General features: G+C 34.7%; 3 protein-coding genes across 3 annotated transcripts in view; 2 read left to right on the top strand and 1 right to left on the bottom strand.

The window, feature by feature from the left end:
• The first annotated feature begins 14,740 nt into the window (after positions 1-14,740).
• On the top strand, positions 14,741-17,528 carry LOC146146669 (mitochondrial coenzyme A diphosphatase NUDT8-like). Its single transcript, XM_083387285.1, has 4 exons — positions 14,741-15,314; positions 15,747-15,879; positions 16,279-16,359; positions 16,745-17,528. Exons 1-4 carry the CDS (start codon positions 15,040-15,042, stop codon positions 16,985-16,987), a joined length of 732 nt encoding a protein of 243 aa, XP_083243411.1. The 5' UTR covers positions 14,741-15,039; the 3' UTR covers positions 16,988-17,528.
• A 46-nt stretch (positions 17,529-17,574) lies between these two features.
• On the bottom strand, positions 17,575-20,762 carry LOC146146668 (cilia- and flagella-associated protein 107-like). The gene is made up of 5 exons (XM_083387286.1): positions 20,607-20,762; positions 20,011-20,162; positions 19,360-19,499; positions 18,668-18,858; positions 17,575-17,981 (listed from the first exon to the last, which is right to left on the bottom strand). The coding sequence occupies exons 1-5, from the start codon at positions 20,715-20,717 to the stop codon at positions 17,895-17,897; spliced, it is 681 nt and encodes a 226-aa protein (XP_083243412.1). The 5' UTR covers positions 20,718-20,762; the 3' UTR covers positions 17,575-17,894.
• Positions 20,763-23,239: 2,477 nt separating this feature from the next.
• The window catches only part of LOC146146665 (uncharacterized), a 57,058-nt gene continuing 55,917 nt past the window's right edge, over positions 23,240-24,380 (top strand). The window contains exons 1-2 of the mRNA XM_083386960.1: positions 23,240-23,282; positions 24,051-24,208. Coding sequence (XP_083243086.1) covers positions 23,240-23,282; positions 24,051-24,208 — 201 coding nt within the window. The remainder of the gene's footprint in view (positions 23,283-24,050; positions 24,209-24,380) is intronic.

Raw genomic sequence — 24,380 nt, 5'->3', positions numbered from 1 at the left:
TATCGGGAGAATAAACTTTGTTGTAATATTTAGTGTTTGCTCTGTGCATAGCTCTTACTTGCACCTCCGGTATGAATTGGTTGACGCCAAAACCACAGCAATTACGTCAGTTAGTGGCTTCCTGTGCACCAATATTTATCGTTATAGGGCAACCTAGCAATGAAGATGAAGTATACTGAAATGTCGGTCACAATTCGATAAATTTTAAACTGAACGATAATTTTTTAAAGTTTGCAACATTTTTTTTTTTTTTGCATATTTAGTTATAATTGTCCCTACAATTCTCCAGCCCTTTATATCTATAAAAAGTGTTTGGTGACCCTATGATTTATCTCAATTATGCCTGACATTTATTGCTCACGGCACCCTACAAAAAAAATAAGTTCTAAACCCTTACTGTCATGTTTCTGAGTGTTTTGCCATAATGTTGCGACAGGCGTGTTACTGTGCATATTGTAGAAAAATATTTCTTAGGTATAGTGTCCTTCTAATCACAAACAGTTGTTTCAAGCAACTCAGCAAACGAATCAAAAACGTCTTTCAGAACCCTTGTTTTCCAATCGTTTTGGTTAAAAACAATTCTTTCTTTCTAAAACATTAACATTTTTCCGCGAACTTTGAGCTAAGAAAATCCACGTTCAACATTAGTTGATGTATTTAGTTTAACAAAGCTGCTATGAAAGCGTAGTTTTAAGTCCATCAGTTTTTCATAACATAATGTAGAGACCAAGTGGGTCCTTTGTTTAATTTCTCAACAATACAAACGCAAGTGGTTTACCACGTAATTTAACGGATATATTTTCACATTGTAACAATTAGACCTAAATTAATTTGTAAACTCTTGTTTAATTCAATGCTGTCACTAAAAGGACTAATTACAGTTTCAAGGAAATAATGCGGTTCAATTTTGTTTCAGCAGTAGATAATTTTGATCAGCAACGCAGCAGCAAGAACATTTTGGGTATATTTTTGCTGAAATATTTACCTTTTTCCAGTTATTTTATAATTAGTCATCAACATTGAGATTTGCTAGATAAATTGTAGCTCTAGATTGGAAACTTAAAAAAAAAATTTTCGTTGGTTAGTGTGTTTGGCATAGTTGCAGTTAGTTTTGACATAGTTGTAGTAAATTTAAAAACAAGGTATATAGGCTATTGCGTTTTATGTTATAATACTATACATTGGGCTTTTTGCCTAATGGTATATTTATTTATTACTAATGCACAAGCAATTTTTGTATGGTTAGGCCCGGTGGTGGGATTGAAAAACAACCGGTTCGCTTTTACAAAGGTGAACTTATTCTTATTTATATAGTTTATCTATTATTTACTGATTGCATATTTCGTTTGGGTAGGTCTTGGAAATCTCCATAAATGACGTCAAAAATTACGCCATAGCAAAAACAACTCTTTAGGATTCTTGCTCACGACACTCAATTAAAAATTAAAGCCTAAATGGGATCTTATCGCTAAAACATTGTGCGTAATATATTTTTTAGTGGTTTAAGTTCTCTTTATTCATAGTTGTTCAAAACATTCAAAATGTTACCTACTTTTATATGAGCTTTTATATTGGTAATACCGATTTAGTTTGATAATTCAAAGATGTTGGGTATTTTTTATAAATTCCTGACATTTTATTTGTGCCACTTGTTATAGTGGCTGTGGCTAGTAAAAAAAGTTTATTTTTTCGCTTATTTAAAAAAATCTCAAATTCAACAGAGTAAAAGTTGGTAAACAATAGAAGTTGGTCCGAAACCGGTTTTGTGAACTCATTTTACTTTTTGGAAGCGGTTTGCACGAACCGCCGAAATCCCACCACTGGTTCGGTAGATATTTTTAATTTACGTTGTAACCAGTAATGCTGCTTTAAATAAAGCAAACACGCCGGACTGGAATCGAATTGCGTTGAACAACTCTCCAGCTTCAAATAAAGTTAAAAGTAATCTTGTAATGATCATGTTGATTAGTGTAACCGTTAAAATCAGGATATTTTAGCCGTGACAGTCTTTTATGTTATCAGAGATCAGCCTTGGAATGTTACGTGACGCATTTTTTAAAAATGTAGTGAGGGGCAAAATGTGAAAACCTATAATTGGAATCGATTGGCTAGACCAGCTTTAGTTTAAACGTTATTCATTGCTTCTTAAGGCTTAAGCCATTTACGAAATTGCTCTTATTGTGTTTTTAATTCATAAGGCTACTTTTAGCTTTTAGGTCTGTAATTTGCTAAAACTTATCTAATGATATAAATTTATCCACACAGTCGACTATGTTAAAAATGAATAAAGAGTTATTTAAAAAGTTCACAATGATACCTACCTCTGTATGGGCTTTGAAATTCTTATTACGTCCTACTAAAAACTCTTAACAATTATGCTCCAAATCTTATTTATGTGGGCCATACCTTTTAAAGCTGACCAATAATATTTATAATAAAATATTACAATATAATATGTAATTTTGGGTAACATTTATACAAAATTTGCAATCTTTTCCGAAACACAATGATTTTTTGGCAACAAAAAAACCTTGCCGACCCCTGGCCTAGATTTAACCGCCGTAAGTTGCTACCGTCGAAAAAAAAACTAAGCACTGAAAGTCGACATAAGAAACGCCGCGGAATGCGAGAAACATCAAAACACCGCCGGGCCACACTTTACCTGTCTGATGACGCTTTGTGCAGCAATTAAAACGCCACTGTCTTCGAGTGCTAGTCATGCGCCGGTAAAGCCTCTCGGCGGAAGAGTTGTTGTCTTAGCAGCAGACTGTATCTCTTCTGGTCGGCGGCGACTTGAAAGGGCAAAACTACTGAAGACTGCCCGAGCACACGCCTGTATTGGTCGCCTTGTGTTCTACACTTGTCTCACAGAGTGTTACGCGTGTGCCTTCCATTGGGGAATACCCTAAATTAAAAAACTAGTCGGTACATTCTTTGAGCATATTTAATGTCGTTACGCTTATAACCAAATTGTTTAAGTCATTTTTTTTATGATCTTCAGAGTTTTTGCCTAAGTTACTCCTCGTTACCATCGCAATCCATAGAAACAGTGCCCAAGTCATTTTTTGCACAAGCGCATGGAAAATGACCTAAAAAAGACCTAAGCACTTTTTCTATAACAAGGAGTGACTTAAGCAAAAACTCTGAAAATCATAAAAAATGACTTAGGCAATTTGGTTATGAGCGAGACAAGGTAATAAACGCCGCGTGATACATATTGAACTTGTGGCAATAATAATACAAATTTTGGAGCATAATGTTTAGAGGTTTTGTAAGATGAAGAAGAAATGTTAAAGCACATAAAAAAATAGGTAGCTTGCTGGCGCGGGTCCAAGATTTTTGTTTGAGGGGAGGGTGGGAATTATTCAGACGTGACGTCACAAAGTTACGTCTGAAGGTGACGTCACAAATGTACGTCACAAAATTACATCGTAACTTGACTCTATGAAGAAGTACCCTCAAAACAATTATACGTACACACAGTTCGCTTATTTTTTCTTGTGCGTTGAAATTGTTTAAGTTGCCAAAACTTTCATTTTAGACGGTGCGATGAGGCGCACGACGCTTTAAGTTTTTGCTTTCAGGTAGTTAATATAGGAAACAAAATACTATGGGGGTAATACGGCAACGTGCTACCCCCAACCCCACCCCTTGGATCCATCCTTGTTTATTTTTGACATTTTTGATTTAAATAGCTTGTGCCCCTTCCTGTAGTTTGGCCGTGGCTAGCAAAACACTTTTTTGCTTATTTGCCTGTCATTGGATTGTAAGGTCATACATTGCGTGAAAGGTTTTTTAGAACTTAACATATAAATAAATCGCTATGGTTGCTTTAAAGATGTTATTTTTTGTTTTCATTTAGTGATAACTATTCAATAACAATTCCATTTAGGCCGTAAAACCAATTTACAGCAGTAATATAATCCCGGAGGTCATATTTGCTCGTTTCATTTCGCGGCAATTAAAAGTAAGCGGTCAATGTTTGTTTTTTTCCTTCAACTCAGTCGAAAACCCAGGATTGCTCTTTTCACTTAAAGGAGACTAAAATATCTCCGGAATCCTAATTCCTTGGCAAAACATTCGCGTCAACGGGGGGCAAGTTATTTTTTCCATTGTCTCGCCTTTTATTTCGTAATAAATGAAACAAAAGTTGTTTGCACTAGCCCCCCTTCCCACTGCCCTTGACTGTGCATCGCGCGCCGCAGCTGCAGAAACAATTAGGCCTTTATGACATCACGAAAGGCGTCGCGGCACGTTCCAATTTGAGCTTGTTTGCTAAAACGGTTCAACTGCGGTTCGGGGACCTTGGCAAGCTTAAAGCGACTGACGGCTTAAATTTAATTTACGGCCTTGTAAAACTGTTGTTTACACTTGAGGTTTTACACTCCGACCACAGGCTACGTTAGGTTGAGAACTGTTTATTTTAACAATAACAAAGATTGCCAAGATTGTTTTTAGGGAAAGTAATCAGCTTTAAGTTGAACAGTAGATTATTCCGAGAGCTGAAAGCTAATTAATTGTAATTAAATCAGCTTCAACTTACAATAGGAAGACTTTGAACAAAAAAATTGTAGCTTTGTACTTTAAATTTACGCTTAAAAACTCTAAAAAAAATTATTTTGTGCGTTTTTTACGACTTTGCACAGAAATAGATGGATTGTGCTTCTGTACGATGAGCAAATTTATATTTTCCCACAGATGAAACGTTATAATCAGAGCGATTAGTTCAAATAAAGAGCGAATTTAACACTTTCGCCGAATCTGCGGATTACAGCAATTAGCGCACCCAAACCGAATTAAATCTCCCAGCGAGCAACAAAAACAAACAGCAAAACAGAAGGCGAAATTAAAAGCGTACAAAGTCTCAATCTGAGCGCATGTCCGGCTTTTACGATTCCCGCCGTTTTCGGAATGGAATGCCAAGGTGCCTTTTGTCAGTCGCTGTGTGTCTTCAGGCCTGCTTTTCTCAGCAATTTGCTGGCCGGCCAAAGTATGTGGCTAGGCCCGAAAATTTGGCGGTAAGATTTAACCAAACAGACGTATTTAGGCTCATTCTGTAGTTAAGCAAGATCATGAAAAACTTAAATCTTTGAATTTTTATCTGGATTACAAATTCGTGATTTGTTTTTTCTTTCAGCAGGTTGTATTTTTTCCTTGTCCGAATTCTGTTGCTTGGTATTATCCTGAGAAAAACTGTTGTTTTAATTTATTTTCTATTACAAGTTTTTTTGAAGAGGCGATATGCCTGGTCCAGAAATGCAGACATTAGAACAGTTTACTTAAAAAATTTAGTAGCAGCTGAATCTTTTTAAAATTGATGTGGCAAAAAAGCGTTTAAAATAGAGTGGCTTGCTTTTTGAATTGATCTTGTAATATGGCAGAATGTGAAAAGTGACATTTGTTATTATTACTGAAGGTTTTATGAATGATAGTGCTGTATCATAAATTAGGTTTTCGTTAATGTTATATTTAAAACTTTCAGGATATATTGCAGCCTTAATTCAACAAATTCCCAAGTAAGAATAACTTTTTCTTGTAAACTAATCGATACTTTTAATGATTAACATGTATAAGATATCTAACTTATAAAATGTATATGGGTGTGATGAAATGTTTGGAGTCCGTTGCATTTTTGTTGTATACGTGTAAAAAAACGCTTAAGCATATCGGGCTAGTAAGCTAAAGTTTGTTGATAAAACCTGCGTTGCAAATTTAGCATTGAAAGTAGCCATTTCGGCCGATCCGAGGCCTGACATCTTATAAAGTGTATGGGTGTGATAAATTGTTTAGAGTCCGTTGCATTTTTGTTGTATACGTGTTTAAAAAAATACTTAAAAAGTATCGGACTAGTATGCTAAAGTTTGTTAATAAAACCTGCGTTCCAAATTTAGCATTAAAAGTAACCGATTCGGCCGGTCCGAGGCCTGGCAACTTATAAAGTGTATTAGTGTGAGGAAATGTTTGAGTTCGTTGCATTTTTGTAAGTATAAAAAAATAGCAGAAAAAAATGATTTTCGGGCTCGGAAAGTTTATCTAAAAAACATCCAGCATTAAAAGTAGCCGATTCGGCCGGTCCGAGGCCTGACAATTCTCAAGCGTCGCACAGAGGCCAGTTCGCCATTTCCCAAATCCAGCCAAGCGGGCTTTCCTTTTGTCGCTGCCGTCTTTTAGCTTCGACGCAGCCGCGCGACTACTGATTATGATCGAACAATGGGGCGCTTCTATGTTGCACACTGAGAGCTGTTCCGGCGAATTAGTGGGCACCTGCGCGCGACCAGTTAGTAAAGCCCCAATCGGATTGGGATTAGATCAATTAAAATAAATAGATTGTCCTATGCCGCGGCTCGGTCGTCTTTTGTTAGTGCCAAAAAAGATAAATTAGCCTAATAAAAAAAAATAAAATTGGTTTATTTTAGTTTTTAAGTTAAATGTAGTCTACTGCAAATCGGCTAAGGATTAAATCAATTAAAACAAATAAATTGCTGTGTGTATAAATTTGATCGTCATTTGTTGGTACTAGAAAACCAATTTTTTTTAAATCAGGAAACATGTTTTTTTATTGTTGTAAGTTAAATGTGCTGCGAATCGGCTAAGAATTTGATCAATTAAAATAAATGTATTGATGTGTGTAGATTTTTTCGTCTTTTGTTGTGTCAACAAAAAATAATAATATTTAATAAAACGCAAAATAGGGGAATATTATTTATGTCGATTGTTGACCGCATTTTGGCTATTTTATCTAAAACAAAAGTAAAAAAAACACAAACAAAATAAGATTTTCTTGCGTTAATTGTGTATATTATGGTCCAGGTTAAGGAAAACAAATTAATTGTTGCTTGTCGATTTGTTTTGCTATTTAGTCAGTCTTAAAAGAAAATTAAAAATAAACAAATACAGAAAAAATAAACATAAACGAATATAGAAGTATTTTAGTGTGTTAAAGCTTCTGCCAATAAGTTTGGGAATACGCCAATTGAAATTAATAAATTGCTGCTCCCTAATTAGCTGGGCCTTTTGCACTTCGTTACTGCCAATTTTTTTTAGATGAATTAAATTAGGAAGCAGCAGAAAATAGAAATATTTATTTATTTTTGTTAGTTAGGCTATCAATCGTCTTAGTATTAGACCATTATTATAAATAAATCCCCTTTTTAAATTTAGTCATCGATTCTCTAGTAGTTAGTGACAATTATTAAGTGTTGGATATTGTTAAACAAAAAGAGAAACACCAAAAAAAATGGGTAATTGTTTTTAAAAATTCTGTTGTCAGTTTGTATTTTCATTTGAATACAAATCAAATGGCCGTCGTGTTGCTAACTATTAAATTAATGGCAGGAAATATGACTTTGTTATTTTCAAACTGTAGGCTTGTATAATTCAATATGTGTTTAAACAAAAAAGGACACTTACATACTTTAAAAAGCACTGCGCTGGATGAAAACTTTACCGTAAAATCAACAGCAAGTTGTTCGCCTTTAAAAAATTGTAAATTCGAATTTGTATTTTCGCCAGTTATCGTTCAAAAGATTTTCATTTTACTTTATATAAAACAGCAATATATAGTGAAGGCTTTTGCTGTCAACAGCTCATGATCCTTTGTTAGCGTTTTTTGCCCGATTTTTTTGTAATTAACTGCATTAAAAAAACGCCCAAATCGATGAAAGCACCTGCTGAAGATAAAATATGCAACGCAGCACCGAACAACTATTTGAAGTCTATTCGGCGTTTAGGAGAAAAAGGCAGTCAAAGACCATTCCCTTTGTCAGGCGAGATAAGCCTCATTGTTGTTTGAGCCCATCAACAAACAGCCTTGTATCTTGCTAACCAATGTAATTTCTGCTGAAAATGTGTTGATTGCTATTCCCTTCTGATTGATTTGATGATTTTGTAAGGTTTTAGAGCAGAAATAATGAGTTTTCGATTTTTGTTTTAACGTCGGTTTTCATTACTTTTAATGTGTGCATCATTATATCAGGGTATGCAATAACCAATTAGAATAGGTAAGAAAACATATTTAGAATTCGATTTTTTGCTTATGTAACCTTATGTAGCGCGTTATGACGCGTTTTATTGATTTTTGTTTCAAATATAGAAATATGCAGAAAAATATTTTAGATATAAAGGGCAAAATTTTTCCATTTAGAAATATTTTTTCAAAACGTCATTTAAAGCGGTAGAAACTATATAGTTTAGAATTTGTTTAAAGTAGTTAAAAAAGCTCTTAATATTTAAATAATTTTGATGGACTCATTGACTTTCTGAATACAATAAGTATATACAGTGTAATTTGCAAAGATATATTAAATTTAAAACTTAGAAAAAAGAAAGATTAAGTTAGGAATTTATTAGATATAATTTAGTTTAGTTTTCAAGAAAAAGAGTTTAGTTTTTAATTAATATTTACAGAAAAATTTGTTTGTTAACCCACAGAGTATAAAAATTTATAACTTCATAAAACATGGTGCCACATAAATGTAAACTTTTAAGCTCAGGGCTGGAATTTTAACACAAAAAAACTTATTGTAATGGATTACAGGCATAGAAATTTTTAGCACGAATACATAAGCTTGTAAATGATGTCGCACATATCTTCATACTCGATAGATTTTCTGCTTAAAAAGCCCGACAATAACAAAAGTTGCGGTTCGTTTGGCAAAGGACTGAAGCGAAAACACACTGAATTTCAGCATCAAGACACTCTGCAGAACTTTTCAGTAGGACATGGTAAGTTTATGTTTCCCCAAAACTAATGATCTTTGCTCCGCAATTGCTTACGACACTGCCTTTGTTTCAATTTAAATTGTTAAAGATAAAACATTTGCAATATCTTATCATTTTCTTAACTTATAATTTAGTATTTTTTGTTCGGACAAAAAATAGAGCATTTTGCAAATATTTTTGTTCAAAAAAAAAAGTTTTCTAAAAAGATTTTAATTACTTTTGAACTTTCTTTAAAGTTTTTCCTATTCGACACGAAAAAAACAATTTACCCCAGAAATAAGCACTTTATGCTACTGTGTTAAAAACTGTTTTTTGTGAGCATATGTTGACAACATTTAAATCATATTTGGTAATTAAACGACACAACTAAAATAATGAGATTTACACCTTTTTAAATCTGACATCAATCAATTTGTGCTTAATGAGTCCGTAGCTTTATTATACATGCCTAATAAACATGCTTTGTTTTGTCAAATAATAATTAACTTCTTGATTGATCGATATAGGTCACCCCAGCGAAGCGCAGTCCCCCCAGGGCGTCCCGGCTCCACCAAAGCGCTCCCCCGGGCCCTGCGCGGCCCAAGGAACCCACGCGCCCCTCGGAACCCTGCTGGCGGCGCCACAAAATGGCCGCCAAATCGACCCGGCGTCGCCCTGTAACCCACTGGGCGGCCAGCGCTCTTTTCAGGGCAAGTCTTGCAACGTCAACTACCACGATCACCTTATGAACCTGATCCGCCATTGCAACGAGAGTATAGCCGCTAAAACGTCAAGCGAGCCAATTCCAGGCGGCCTTCGCGGCGATTTCGCGACCAACGGTACCCCGCCTCTAGCCGGGGCTTTCCCTAGCCCCCGCGGAGACCTGACCCCTAGTCCCCGCGCCGCCACGCCCGACGATTACGTCATTAAGCATATGTCACGTGACCAGGAGGATAAATCGAGCGGAAGTGACACAAGTTGTTCGTCTTCGTTCAACGCCCCTTTGCTCGGTGAAGATACGACTCCAAAGCGTAAGCAGCGTCGCTACAGAACAACCTTCAACGCGTTTCAGCTTGAACAACTGGAGAGAGCTTTCCAAAAGACTCACTACCCCGATGTGTTTACCAGGTGCGTCTCGCCGGCATGTTTGCTAGGCGAAATTTCGTGGAAATTGATTGCATGAGTTTCATAACTAAAACTTATGAGAAGTTTTGGGAAATAACATGCTGTTTAAATAAATTTGATGTTGCTATAGTCTTAAACAGTCTTGGATATGTTTTTGTTTGTTAATCAGTACAATTAAAATCATTGGTTACATCAAGATCTATTGAATTTTAGTTGTTCCCATTTTACGGTAAGTAACTAGGATAAGGTAGTCTATTTTGCCACGCATAAGGATAAGCACAAATAAGCAACTGTCGAACTAAAAACAAATTCATGGCTGACACAGCGAAGGGCCTAAGAAAAGATCTTCAAGTCAGCTGTGCCGTGCACAGAAATATGATTTTTATTGATCAGGCATTTATTGAAGAATATTTATAAATTCAAATTTAACCCCAAAGCTTCCTTTATATAATGCTATAGACATCCTTACATAGGTTTCTATATTGTTCCTTTGTTTTTTATTAAGAAAATATTTTAGCGAAATTTTAACGAAATTTTGTTTTATTTCAGAGAGGAACTTGCCCTTCGTGTTGATTTGACAGAAGCTCGAGTTCAGGTGAGAATGGTTAATAGCCTATTATTATAGGAATTAACTTGTTTCATTTTCGGAAATGAATGGCTGAGTCCTGTGATGAGTAGAAATGCTCAGAAATACCTAATATAAACCCCATATATGATTATCAAAGAGGACGAATTTTGTTTACTTTTCAATTAGCTTATTTCAAAATACTAACATATATTTGCGCATTAGAGGTATTTTTTTATTTTGTTGCCAAACAATACTTAATAATACCCAAGTGAAACTGCCAAAAACAAAAATGAAAAAACAATCGTTAAAATGAAGTGTTTTATTGCGATACACGATTGATTCCTAAATGTCAATCCACGGTCAACTTTGAAGCACAATGGTTGGAGGTTTTATTTAAACGTTGTAAGAATATCAAAGCCCATAAAGAAGTAGGTGGCCATTTATAAACGTTTTGATCATTTCATTATTCATTGCTGAAAACAAATAAAGCGATATTCGAAACCTTTAAAATGCTTCTTTATTGACTGGTATATTCTTTAAACGGTAAACTCGCTCAGATATATAGTTGTAATTCCCTCCAACGCTTACGACAACTTTACAACGCGCATATTTTTCCGCACCCTTAAAATCCCTTTATGTTGCCAGGTCTGGTTTCAAAACCGACGCGCCAAATGGCGAAAGCGAGAGAAGCACGGAATGTTCGCTTCTCCCTTAGTTTCCAGCATGTCGTCCTTTCCCAACGTTTCGTTCCTCGACCCAGCCTTCCTACGCTCGCTATACAGGAGCACGGTTCCTCAGCAAAGCTCTGAAGACGCCAAGAGCCCCTCGCACCTTACAGCCGCCAACTGGCAACAGCAGATCGCCTTCGCCGCCGCCCTGCGCCGAATCCACAAGCCGACATCAGGGATTGTTTTGCCCATCGGCGGCTTTTCGAGCGCCCGAAGCCCGCTGAATTATTTCGCGCCGCCCGGCCTCGCGCTAAACCCGCACTTTTCCCCGGCGCTTTTGCGCGCCCCGCCCGCCGGCCAAACTTCGATGGTCGGCTACCTCCAATCCAAAATGTCGCCCATGACGGCGGCGCAGCCAAACGCGGCAAATTGACCCTGCCCATTTCAATCCGCATTTGTTTTGTTATTTTTGACCCGTATATACGATCAGGTTCACCTTTTTTCTGTTTTTTATGAAAGGAAATGTAGACATAGCGATACGGACCACGGGTTGCAAAATTCCCAAACACTCTAAATTAGTAACTTTATTGTACGGTGTCTACCTTTATAACAGGCGTCCTATTAAGACCCAATTTTCAAAATAAATTTTAGGTATGATTGTATTTCAGATAATGTCAAGAGAGCTTGATTGTGAAAAATTGGTATTATAACTTTTTTTTCAACAGATATTTAAATGCAAGGTGTCCAATCATTCATATTTTGTTTATCCACTTTTTAAATTTCAAATCATAACTTGTTGTTTTTTAAAAAGGTGGCAATTAAAATTCTTCAATTTTTTCTTCAGGGAAAATGTATGTAAAAACGTGTTAGCCACTATGGTTATAACGCACCCTTATACAACGAAGGAACTTTGTGGTCCTTAAAGTAGAATAGAGCGCTTCAATTCCTTCATGTGCGACTAACGTAGCCTCGTAAAACAGAAGCATTCATTGACGACAACCGAGGTTTTTATAAAGAAACTTGCGGTCTAATAATAGCCTCAGATTTGTTTTTCATAGAGCTTTAAAGCAGTGTAGCTATTTTGCTCCATGCGCGTGTAATTAGCCCATTGAACATGGGGTGAGCTCAATACAACCGCTGTTATCTCAACACGCCTTGATAAACCAGGACTGTGGAGTCGGTAAAAACAACCAGAGCCCGACTCTGGCCAAATGTACGGTTTCGTCGAGCCCCGAGTCCGACTGTACAGCCTCTATTCCGCCCACCTACCTCACAAAAACAAAGTGAATATACAGTAATCCGCTCATAGAGTGTCAAATGAATTAACCAACAGCAAGAAAATATATTCTACTACATGCCATTCCAACTTTTAAACAGCAACTTTATCGGTGTCGAATTCGATACTGCATAGGCCGGACTCGGGATTTGGTTAGTCTTTCTCGAGTCCCGAGTACGACTTCAGCAAAATGAACCGACTCCGCCGCCCTGCTTAACTGCTTACAACAACTCTCTACCAGAGATGCTAAAGTGCTTTCTATTTGCGATGTTGAACCTTTTTTTCCTGCATAGTGTAACTGGCCGAAGAAAATGCCCATACCACAAAATGTTTTCATACTTACAAACTCAGGCTAGTTTAGGGGTTCCTAAACTGGGGTCTGTGCATTCCCTGGGGGTACGTGAACTAATATTAGGGGGTCCACAAAGGCCTATTTGAAATCCTTGAATATAATTTAAAATATATAATGAATATTTCAAAAGAAATAAGTTTATTCCGCTTTTTCCCTAAATTTATTGCAGCTTATTTCTTGACACTGCTGGTTGTAGGACGTTTTTAGTGGGGAGGGTGCGTTAAAAAAAAGAAACCCTGCGCTATAGTTCTTGTGATTAGAAAAAGTAAAAAGAATTGCAAAGTTCTTCGCCAATTTATTTACTCTTATATTGACAAATATTTCCAAATTCTATTCTGTAAAATTTCAAACTTTTATCGCATATTTGACGTAACACACATTTTTAATCACAAATTATTAAGAAGCTTTCTGGGATACAGAAACTACAATACACTGCCTTGTTTGGGGCTATGTTATTTCAATCCACATAAAGCCAAAACAAATCATTCCATGCCCAATGGGGTAATACGTTAAATATACAAAGCGTCTCTCTATTAAAATTCCAAAGAATTGCCTGATTTTTGTGTTTCTGAAACGTTTACCACTGCCGAGTGTTTTTTCTTTTGTATTATAGCAGCTGATGTGTGGATTTGTTTGTGAGTAGCGATCTTTATTTGTGCCGGTGCCAAGTTCCTTGGAATTTTTCTTCATTTCGTGCTCTTTATTATTCGTGCCTGTAATAAACTACTGACAACCGATTACAAATCTGACTCTAAATTTGTAAGTTGTTTAGTTTTAGCCGTATTTTGTTGTTAAAAACATTTGAGATATTTTAATAATTTGGTTTTCCCGAAGTATCAATTGAATAGTGGTTCTTAACATTGGTAGTTTCATTAGCACTAAGAAAATTAACAGAGTACCATTTTTCAACCAGTAAAACGTTATGAACTGCATTGCGCTAATTAATTAACAAAACTTGAATGGCCGTGTAGTTTGCATTTAAACAAACATTTAAATTAAAACAACAAGGCTCAATTTTTTTCAACTCTTTAGCGGTCAAATATATAATCTCATATCATTGCCAAAGTCACCTCCTTAATTTTTCACATTACTTTTAGAGGTAATTAGTTACCCACAGGTAAATAATAGAGTTGTCAACCGCAGCGTTTGCGAGCGCTTGCGCGGTTTAGCCATGTGACCGCACAGCGGCGCGTAAATAAATCTAAACAGTTTGCCGCGCCGTGTTGCATAAAGCGTGTTAAAGTTTTCTTTTTACGTAATTGAAAAGAAAAGCAAGCAGTTTGCACGTGAATGTTCTATCCCTAAAAAGTAAGCTGTTTTCCGTACTTTTATGTTTGAATTAGTTTTCTAGGTGTTTGTAATGTTTTTTATAAGTGTTGGAATATATTGCTTATAGTGCTTAAATTTTGCGGTGCAGCCCAGCTTAAGATTTCGAAAATAATTTGCGGTGGAGCGCAGCTTGCGAACAACTTATTAAAGTGCGGTGCGGGCAGCGAACACAATTTTATATTCTCACCATCTATACTAAATAACCCTCGTATTACGACGAAAAAATTGCAAGTCAATGCGACCCTGTGTCGCCACCTGACGGTTACCTTCTAAAACTTTTAATTTTGCAGGTCGGTTTACTGCTGTTTGTTTTATCACGTTTTTTATTATTGTGTAATTCTATTTATTGGAGGGTACTGTCATCAAGCAGGTTTTCCTGATACGCTAGTGTCGTTTTGCCATCTGTCCTCGCATGACAATTATATCATTTTGATATACATATCACGTGATTCGCTATTGATGCTACGCTACTGTTTTAGGGAATTCCCCAACAATTACTTTTAGTTCCTAAAATAAAAGGACAAATTTAAGTTTTATTTTCTTTTAACCTTTTAAACAATTTTCGTTTGTTTTTTTGTCGAACAGACAACATATGACCAAAAAATGTACGTATTCAGTATTTAGTTCACTTGCAATGAGTTATTGGAATTTTCTGTTGTGAAAGGTTATCGTTTTTAATAGAAATAAGAAAGGTCAAAAATGACATAGTGTTAAAATATGAATGAATGTAGCCATTTTCTTGGATCACTTAGGTACGCATACACCCATCATAAATAATTACACTTTTATTTGGGTTAGTGTTGCAGTTAGAGTTTGTGTTTAGTGGTGGTGTTATGAAATTTAATTTTCAAATTTTGCATTATTTTTTATGTACCCATTTCAATTACATAGCCTTCTAGAAATTTTTGATCGATATCTTGTTTACTTTCGGAGATATTACACAAAGAATTTCGAGCTGCTTACTTCCCTTTGGTAATTACTACATTAAGATAAAAATTGATTTTCATCTTCAGGATTTGTTATGTACCTATGCATAAGACCGGCTAGAAGGTTGACTATTTTAGGTGGTCGATTTTTTTCCAGCAACAATAATGAAATCTTAGAACACATTTTCTCAGACGAAAACAAACAAAAAACTGTCGAACGAGCAGAGGCCCTCGTATCGACCTACAAAACCAATCTCAAGGTCAAAAAGACTGCTGCTGTCCTTGTGGCACTTTGTCATGTTAACAACGAGCCAAGCGTACTTTTGACGGTAAGATCAAGAAAGCTTGCAAGTCACACCGGTGATGTGAGGTGAGTTTTAAACTTTTGAATTTTACATTTTTTTTTAGTTTTAAATTTTTAAAAATAAATTTAATAGTAGGCAAGGTTGTTTCTTTTGCCTATTTACAGAGCAAAGTTTTTTATGGAAGTAATTTTCTTCACAAATGAAATCCATAGCATTCATTATGACTTCCAATGGCTGCAATTAATTGTGAACCTTAAAAAAAAAAGTCTAAAATATAGAAAAATTATAGATTTTAGCTACAACCCCCTCACATAAAATAACTATGTTTTTTTTAAGTGTGTTGTTTTTTTTTGCTTTTTTCAAGTGTAGTTCCAACCCATTCTTTAAAAACAACTGCTTTTAGGCACCTGCTGGAAACCAGGTCAACGAAACAAGAAAGCCTTTTTCTGCTTAAACTGCACATACAGTGATTGATTTCAGGCGTGAAATTGTTTTAGCTTTCCAGGGGGTGCTGTCGATTATGGTGACCCTTCAGTGATTCACACTGCTCTCAGAGAAACAGAAGAAGAAATTGGATTTCCAAGTTCTGAAGTTGATGTATGGACGACGTTAGTTCCAGCACCAGATAAAGTGTGTATAAATTAAACATCGAAGTAGTTACAGTAGATACCTGTATTTTTTTAGCAGTTCTTTGTTTTGTTTATTTTTTTACATTTTGTTTTTTAAAATTTATTTTGCATATTTTGTTGGTTAAGAAAAAAAATAACTTTTACAGATGTATTTAGCTTATTTGAAATAAAGAAGACATTTTAATTTATATTTTTATATCATTTTAAAGGCTGAAAACTTCTGTTTATAACTGAGAAAAATCAGTACCCAATTATGTTAGTTTCATGCAAGTTTAGTCGTTCTTGCTATGTTTGACAACGGCTATTGTTTATGTTTGAAAAAAAGTTGAAAAATGCTGGTAAGTATATAATGTGTGTGTTTTTATAATACTTGAAGCAACAATGGCTTTTTTGTTTCAAGACAGTAACAACCGTCGTCCACCCAGTGGTTGGTTACCTTGGACATGTTGATATTCCTAAATTATTGCCAAACCCAAACGAGGTAAGTAATATTAATAATTATCTTTTGTCTGAAAGTTAAGATCGTGAAGAATATGAGGAAATTATTAACAGAAAAATTGACAATTAAACCGAAGATGTATAAATAGTTATTATAATATTTTACAATGAAACAGTTATGTTATTTTCTCTTTGTTTATTGAAGTTTGGATACTCTACTCATAATTTGGTTTCATTTTTTGGGGGAAACTACCTTTTAAATTAATAACTAATATATTGTTGTATTTAGCTGTCATTATCAAGGCTCTTTCTGGACAGTGTTTGTTAAATTTGTGTGTCTGCTGCCAACCAAAAAACTAAAAAGAAACCAGGATTTTATTAGTACTTTTTATAATTGCATAGAAATAAATAGAAAATTTGTTCAACAGGTGGAAAAGATATTTGCCGTCCCCATTTCTGTTTTGCTTTCCAAGCAGGCCAGAACAAAGTTCCGTGTCAATCACCACATGCCGGGCGCCGCCGACTATTCTCTGCCAGTATTTTTCTCACATCCTAGGGTTTGGGGTTTAACAGCGCTTTTCATCGATATGCTACTGGGCGTTTTAATTCCAGAGCGCCACAATGTAATAATTCCAGTAAAAAGCAGGTTTATAAAAAAGAAATACAACTAAACTTGTTGTTGTTATTTTACTCTTCGCATTTTCTGTTTTCATTCACTTGATATTTTAACAGTATTAAGTAATTGAACTTTTTTTTTTAATTTGGTTGATAAAATATTATAAACTAAAAACATCATTTATTTTAAAAGGTTTGAATGTTTATTAAAGATATTTGTTCACTATAGTGTTATACCGATAACTATAGTACCATTGTTTGTTACCTAAATGTTTTAGCATATTGACTAATTCTATACTTTAGACCAGAGGTTCTCAAACTGATTGTAAAATTTTTATCACTTAGTCTAATAAACTTTTTCTTGCAAGGAAAATAGTTTGGGAACCTTGTCTTGAGACAATTTCTTTTTCTGTTTGTATCAGGCCTTATAATGCAACGTGATGTGATCACTACTGTGTTTGTGTAAAGTAAACTAAACTGTTGTCCCTTTGCTTACAGAACGACCCAGTTTAGTTTTATGCAATGCAATTTTCATTAAACTTACTGTTGTTTACAATTTTGTTGGTTTTATCGACTTAATAAAACATTGATGACATATTTTGCCCAGTTATTTCAGGAAACGTTACAGATCTTTTAACAGTTTTTGGCACTGAACTAACATATATCAACATGATTTTTTTTACATACAAAATAGTAAAATTTATTGTGACAAATCAAACACAAAAAAAAATGGAACACACGTTTGGCATTTCAATACGTCTTAGCGAAGCAAAACCAAAAACGATTAGTAACTGAACTTATCTAGGTTATTATCTCAGTAGGTTGAAAAGTGCAATAATAAAACGACAGTAACGAAAAACAAAAATATTTCAAGTGGATTAACACATTTAAACAGATACTGTCAAGGATGGAAAAACAAGTGCCAAGCAAAAAACACACATAACGTGAAGAACAAAACTATATTTAGACTGCAGATGGGGGTGTAACCTTGGGTGGATATTCAGGAGCCATATTGAACGGAGTTCTTCGCAGCCATAAGTCTTTATTGATCTGGAAAATATGGTGTTTTGTACTTTGAAAACTATAAACCGCCTTAGTGAGCATTAAATGTCACATTTCCAAATATTTTTTTATGTCACTCCTAATATTCTAGCAATGCAAATATAATACTAATACTAATAATTAAAAAAAATGTCTATAAAAACCCAAACTCCCCTAAAAATTAAAGCTCTATGTCTTGGGTTGGAACTCACTATTATACAAGTACAACTCTGATAAATACTGATAAGGCCGCCTAGTAATGAGTATTGGGTGACCATTCTAGTAAATTGATATTGGACCTTCCGAATAAGAGGATTTGTTCTTAAGCTTAACTGTCAAATTGAAAAAAAATGTGTATATCTTTATAGCAATAGTTTACAACCCAAAATTTTTATTAGTTTAGAAAGCAATTTTTCACTTTTAAACAATCTGTGACGAACATTGCCAATTGAAACATTGGAAAAAAACAAACAAATGCTGTGTGATTTTAATGACCCCCGCTTAACTCAATCAATTATAATTAAGAGTTATGTTTTTGTCCATGGCACCAGAAAACAGCCTCAATTTAATAAATTGCTCATGTTATATATTTTACAGTTTTTGATTTTATGAGGTATATTCACAGTTAAGGAGGCGTATAGGCACATTTGGTTGTCCTCATTTCACCAAAACTGCTTGAAATTTAATCAACTCACCCTCGTAATTGGGTTAAAATGGCTTGATAGGTATTTAGGTGCAGACGCATATCGATGGGGGTACGCAGAGTGAGAGTGCGGTGTGTACATTCTCCGATAGTCAGTCGAGTAATGTCCTTCTCTTTCCGACTTTAACTCCCGCACCCATCGACTTTTCATTTTGTCATGAAGGCCATAATTGGTTGCATTACCTAATAAACCAATATTATTTTGTTATATTAACTGCAAATAAATTTGTAGTAACATTTTTTTGGAGGCATGAACACCATTTTGCCTCTTAAACCTTCTTTAAGACACTTTGGTATTGTATTCTTTGTAAATGTTAAAGAATTTCAAGGTGTTTTAGTGTGATATACGGAAAGCAAAACAAACAAGCTTATTGAAAAATATATTTATACTATAGTCTTACATATGAAAAATCTTGATTAGTTAAGAAAGTACACCATAATTGCTTTGAAACTTTAATAACAACCTAAACAGTGTTTTATTACTATGGGGACACTATTGTTAGTGGTCCGCCTTTTACAAAATGAAATTAGATGTTAAATAACTAAAGCAAAACCTGAAGCTAGGATTATATTAGATATTCTTTTGCTACAACTGGATACCATACATAATAGGGTTTCAGTCACTTTTTATCACCAAACATCAAAACAAAAGGTTGTATCAATTGAACTAGTGTAGTGTTTCACCTTGCATTGGGTAGTCTGATCTTTCTGGTGCCCAGGCAAGTTTGTGTCCGTCCCATTTCCTCAGATCTGGTAATTTGTCGCCTTCTCTTTCCCTTTTGTTAAATTGCTCGTCGTACCAAGATATCATGTTATTGCTGTACCTGTAGAGTAAAATATATATGAGGTTTGTGTACAAAATAGCAAAGTTTCAAAATACGAATACATTGAAGCTTAACATTGTGTAAAAGTAAATCTTTACTCATAATCACAAGAATTTAAGACAAGCCTGAATATAAAATTGAAAACACTTCCATGATATAAAATGTCCCAGTCAAGTCATTTAAAAAATAAAAAAAATACCAAAAATATAAAAAAATAAAATGTTTAACTAATAAGAACTTGTCTGAATATGAGCAAAAACTCAACTAAAAATAGCATAATCACATGTTTTCAATACTTAAGTAAATAAAGTTAAGTCGTGAATTTACATGTACTTAAGTTGAGTCATTGACTTAAGTCATTACAACAGCACTGCAGCAGAAGGTTGAGGTTTAGCCTTACGTTACCCCAGTTAATTGTAAAAAATCAATATTATTGTCTTTATTATATTCTGGTAATTTGTACCAAATCACAAATATAAAAAAGTTGTGCGACTGCGCAACATTAAGTCACCTCTCCCCATGGTGTGTGAACAAGTGTTGTTTCCTTAAACCTTCATTCCTCATTAAAGCGGATCGTCTTATGATTGTGTCTGGTCTGTGCTCAGGGTAAAGACGGAAATCTGTCCGATGTGTGCTGGAGTTACTATGTGCCCCTCTTTGAAACTAGCACAAACCAATATATTAAACACATATATTAATCGGTTTTAAAACTAATCATTCTACTAAATAGATATAAATAAGTAAAACTCAATTTGATTGTGTTTTTTTTTGTTTTCTGAAACTTATGATGCCAGATAGGTGAAGTATATGTTTCTTCGTGCAAATGCCTGATCCGGCGTTTTATTTGATTTAAATTTTACTCGCATTCTTGTTATTCTTTGCAATTAAGTCAAATTGTATTTACATCTCATAACAAAAGAAAACAAGCTATCATAATTGATGAGGAAAAAAGATAGTAGAGAAAGTTTTTGTAGTTTAGTTGTTCAGCATTAAAAACTGGTTTATATTTTACTGCAGGATCCTGGTTGAAAAAACAAAAAGAATTAGGGCATCAGGCACAAGACAGCCATTTACGCACATCACAATCATTTCAGGTTAGTTTATTACCTGCTTTGTTTCTTCACACCAATTTCCAATTAAGGTTTTGTTTGAAAATCGCTGCTCGATTCGCCACCCTGGCATTTTCCATTTTTCTGGGTCACTCTGTGCTCCAGCCATCGCAGAAGTAAATACAGAAAGGTTAACTACCTGGGAAAATATTTACAGACTACAAACAGGAAAAATAATGATTACTAACTACAAACTGAAGTGTATTATACACAAAATGCCTATTCTGTGATCAAGCCCTTCTACAGTCAGTCTTGCTTGCATTATAATCCTTATTAGGCTGACTGATTTCGGTAAATCTTTCCAAAGGCATCCATCCAGTGTACCAACTACGGTACAAAATATGATATAAGTGTATATAAACAACTGCTAAAATTTCATTTTATAACCAGTAAACCAATACAGGCTTTACCCTCACTGCTAACCAATTTCATACAAACTTTAATCCTAAGCCTTTTAGTTATTCTTGTAATTCTTAAAAAGGCTTAATTGCTTCTAAAAGCACTTTTAATGTTTTTTTTTTTAATTTTTCGGTCGATTTTTTACCGAGCAAAAACAACTTAACAAAAACTTTGGTAAATAAGGAGAAACTCGGGCGCTGGTATAGAATCCTACCAAAACGCATATTATTTCGGTTAGGGTGCATGTGGGTTAGCATTTGAGCTGGGGTGGGTCAAGTAATATTGTATTTATTATTTGATAAGTTTGCTTTTAGTAATTTTTTGAACGCTGTGGCAGGATTCTAGACCAGCGCCGAAATGCGGTATAACTTTAGCTTAGATCTCACTTTAGTTTTTCTAAGTTCGATTTCACTAGATTTTCGTTGTTCCCGGTAAAACCAGCAGCTTTGGTTGCTAGGCGACGCGTGACGTCGCACATTGCATTTCGAAAGCGCGACACATAGTGGTGGATTTGTAATTTCTATGATCAAATCAAATCATTGTTTTTTGTTGTTTCTTAAATATTTCAGGCTTAAACTTTTTATAAAACAAATTGCTTGTATTTAAAACGTGAAATACTAATGTTGGTCGCAATAAATAGGCCTTTTATTGTGTTTGAAACTTGACGTTTAGTTATCATTAGGGCGATTATTTTTTGACCTTAAAAATGAGAAATTTTGACCTGAAAAATTAAAATTTCACAAATTTTGACCTGAAAATAATTAATTTTGACAAAATTTTGACTTGTTAGAAATACATTGATTTAAATAACCTAGGCGTCGTTAATCACGCGTTTTTTATATCGTATATTGCTCTAATAAAGATATAATACGGTTAAAATGACTTTGAACATATATCAAAACTAAGTTTTTTTGATAAAATGAACGATAAATTTCAAAATAACTGAACGACTAATTTAAAAAAGCTGACTTTATTTTTTTTTTCTATTTTTTAAGCGATTTATGTGCATTTTTATTCAATTTTGACCTAACGTGTAAATTTCGCCCTAGTTATCATATATTTTAGCCAATACCACTTTTGTTAGAGAAATAACCATTTTTGTTTGATTTTTAATTTGGTAACTTTCGTACCAATTATTACAACTTTCACTTTGCTAAATAAAACTGCCATTTAATGCAGTTTAACTTACACAGGTGTTTCTAAAGTGAGATTCTTCAAGCGGTGTTTTTACATCCCAAAGAAAAGTTTTTAGTCGTGAAAAATCCAACTTACAAAAGGTAAATGAAGAGAAGCAAGTGAACCCTTCCTAATAAACCTTACTACCGGTATGTTAGTTTATTTTATCATTTTTTTCATTTTACATATTATATATATTGTGATATTTTTCTTTTCAATGTATGGATGTATATTATATATGTTATATGTTTTTATTATATATGTTGTTATTGCACCATGAATTGTGCAAAACAGACTTACGTGATGTGACACGAATTTATTTTGCAAAGTTTTGGAAACACCGAAATATCATTTGATGTTTGATCCTTTTTGAAACAATTGACAACAATGTCATTTGTTCGAATGTTTGTTCTAGAATGCATTTACGATTTAAAAATCCAGAAGGTTAGGTTTTGTCTCTGTGATTTAGGTGTATAAAAGTAAAACTGGCAAAATAGGTGCAAGAAAAAATATGCAAAAGAAAACGAACTATGCCTCGTCATAAGTTTCACCTTTTATGAACCCGGAGTGGTTTAAATGCGTCGCGAAAATGCAACGCACATCAGTCATGCGTTTGGTGTTAATGATAAACAGACCTGTGCAGGGTAACAGCACCTAGGTCCCAGTTTTATTGTTTTAACGCATGTTTGTTCGCAAAACCCAGACTTATTACGAGATACGCTGAACCTTCCCGGCTTGCACTGAACCAATAATGCAGTTAATATACAGCCGCGACGTGTACAATCAGCAGCCTATTATTGACTGTGTCGGTTATTTTAGCATTTTTACAACCGCTTATACAACAATTAAGGGGTATTGCCTCGTTTGTCACATGTGATTATGCCTTGGTCTCATGAGGCCTCCACGAAAGTTATTCTAGCCTAAAAGGCGCAAAGACGAAATAAGTTTAAGTTTTCGACGTTTTAAGTAAAACTTTGTCGTTGTTTTTTTCTCTAAACGAGATGTTCTTTACGGTTTGCAGGCTGCGATCCTAGGAGTTTTAATTTATTTTAAATTATGCTGTTAAATTCCGCCTGTCTTTTAGTTCTATTCGTGGCAGGTAATAAGTTATATTTTTCATAATTTATTTATTGAATTTCAATTTACTGTTATAGCGAAATGTTTTTTTTTTGGAATATTTTGTTTCCAAATTTGTGCGTTTATTTGTACTTATTTTGTTTTACTTAAATTGTTGTTTGATTGGGGGCATCTGTTTTTTGAAGTTGATTAATAAAGCCATATAAACAAAAATAGAAAAGGATTTTTTTTAAGGATTTCGAAAACGGCAGAATTAGTTCATAGTTATGTTCGGCGTTTTTCAAACTAGGTTTCGCGGATCCATTGCGGTCTGCGAGAAGGTTTTAAGGTGGCCCACCCATAACAAATTAATATTGCTATTTAAGCCATGATTTGGCGGTCCAACGTAGTGATTCTACCGGGAAATGTAATTTATTGAAAAATAGTAGGTTAACAACTGAAAGTAACAACATTTTGTTACGCTAAAGCAAAATTGGGCCTAATAATCTGGAAAAAATACCTTGGAACGTTTCAATATTCATTAACTTTGCTCGGTTTGCCGTAAGGCTTCATTGGGCATCGGACCGCGAGTGCAAACTATCGGTATTGGAATAAAATGTCAATTATCAGACATCCCTTAACACATCCGTCTCATTGATATTAACCCAAAGTCATATTTCACAATATTTTTTCAATTTTCCTTTCTAATAAACTGTACGCGGTCCCCATGTTATTTTAAGCAAGAAAAAGGCGAAGTTAAGAACCATTGGCTATTTTTTATCCAGTTAAGTTGATCGCAACTGTTTTTCAGGGTCTTTTGGCCAGTGTCCAGCCGAGTGGGACCAGAGTGGTGATATCTGCTACTACTTTTCCACCAAGTTTGGTCAGTCGTTAGGCTGGCACGAAGCCCAATCAGAATGCCAAAGGATTCATGGTGACCTAGTCGTTATCAACGACAACAGTGAAAATGTAAGTGGACTTTTAAAATCTATTGAAAAGCTAGCCTACTGCTGAACAGGGCTGCGGTGTCGGTTAAAAATAACCCGAGTCCTATTACTGAGTCCGACTCCGGCCAAAAAAAATACCCGAGTCCGACTCCGGCCAAATGTAAGATTATTTCGAGTCCCGAGTCCAGCTCCGA

This window comes from Ascidiella aspersa, chromosome 4 (assembly GCF_963924565.1).
Source record: "Ascidiella aspersa chromosome 4, kaAscAspe10.2, whole genome shotgun sequence".
NCBI lineage: Eukaryota > Metazoa > Chordata > Ascidiacea > Phlebobranchia > Ascidiidae > Ascidiella > Ascidiella aspersa.
This window is presented reverse-complemented; position numbering and strand designations above follow the sequence as displayed.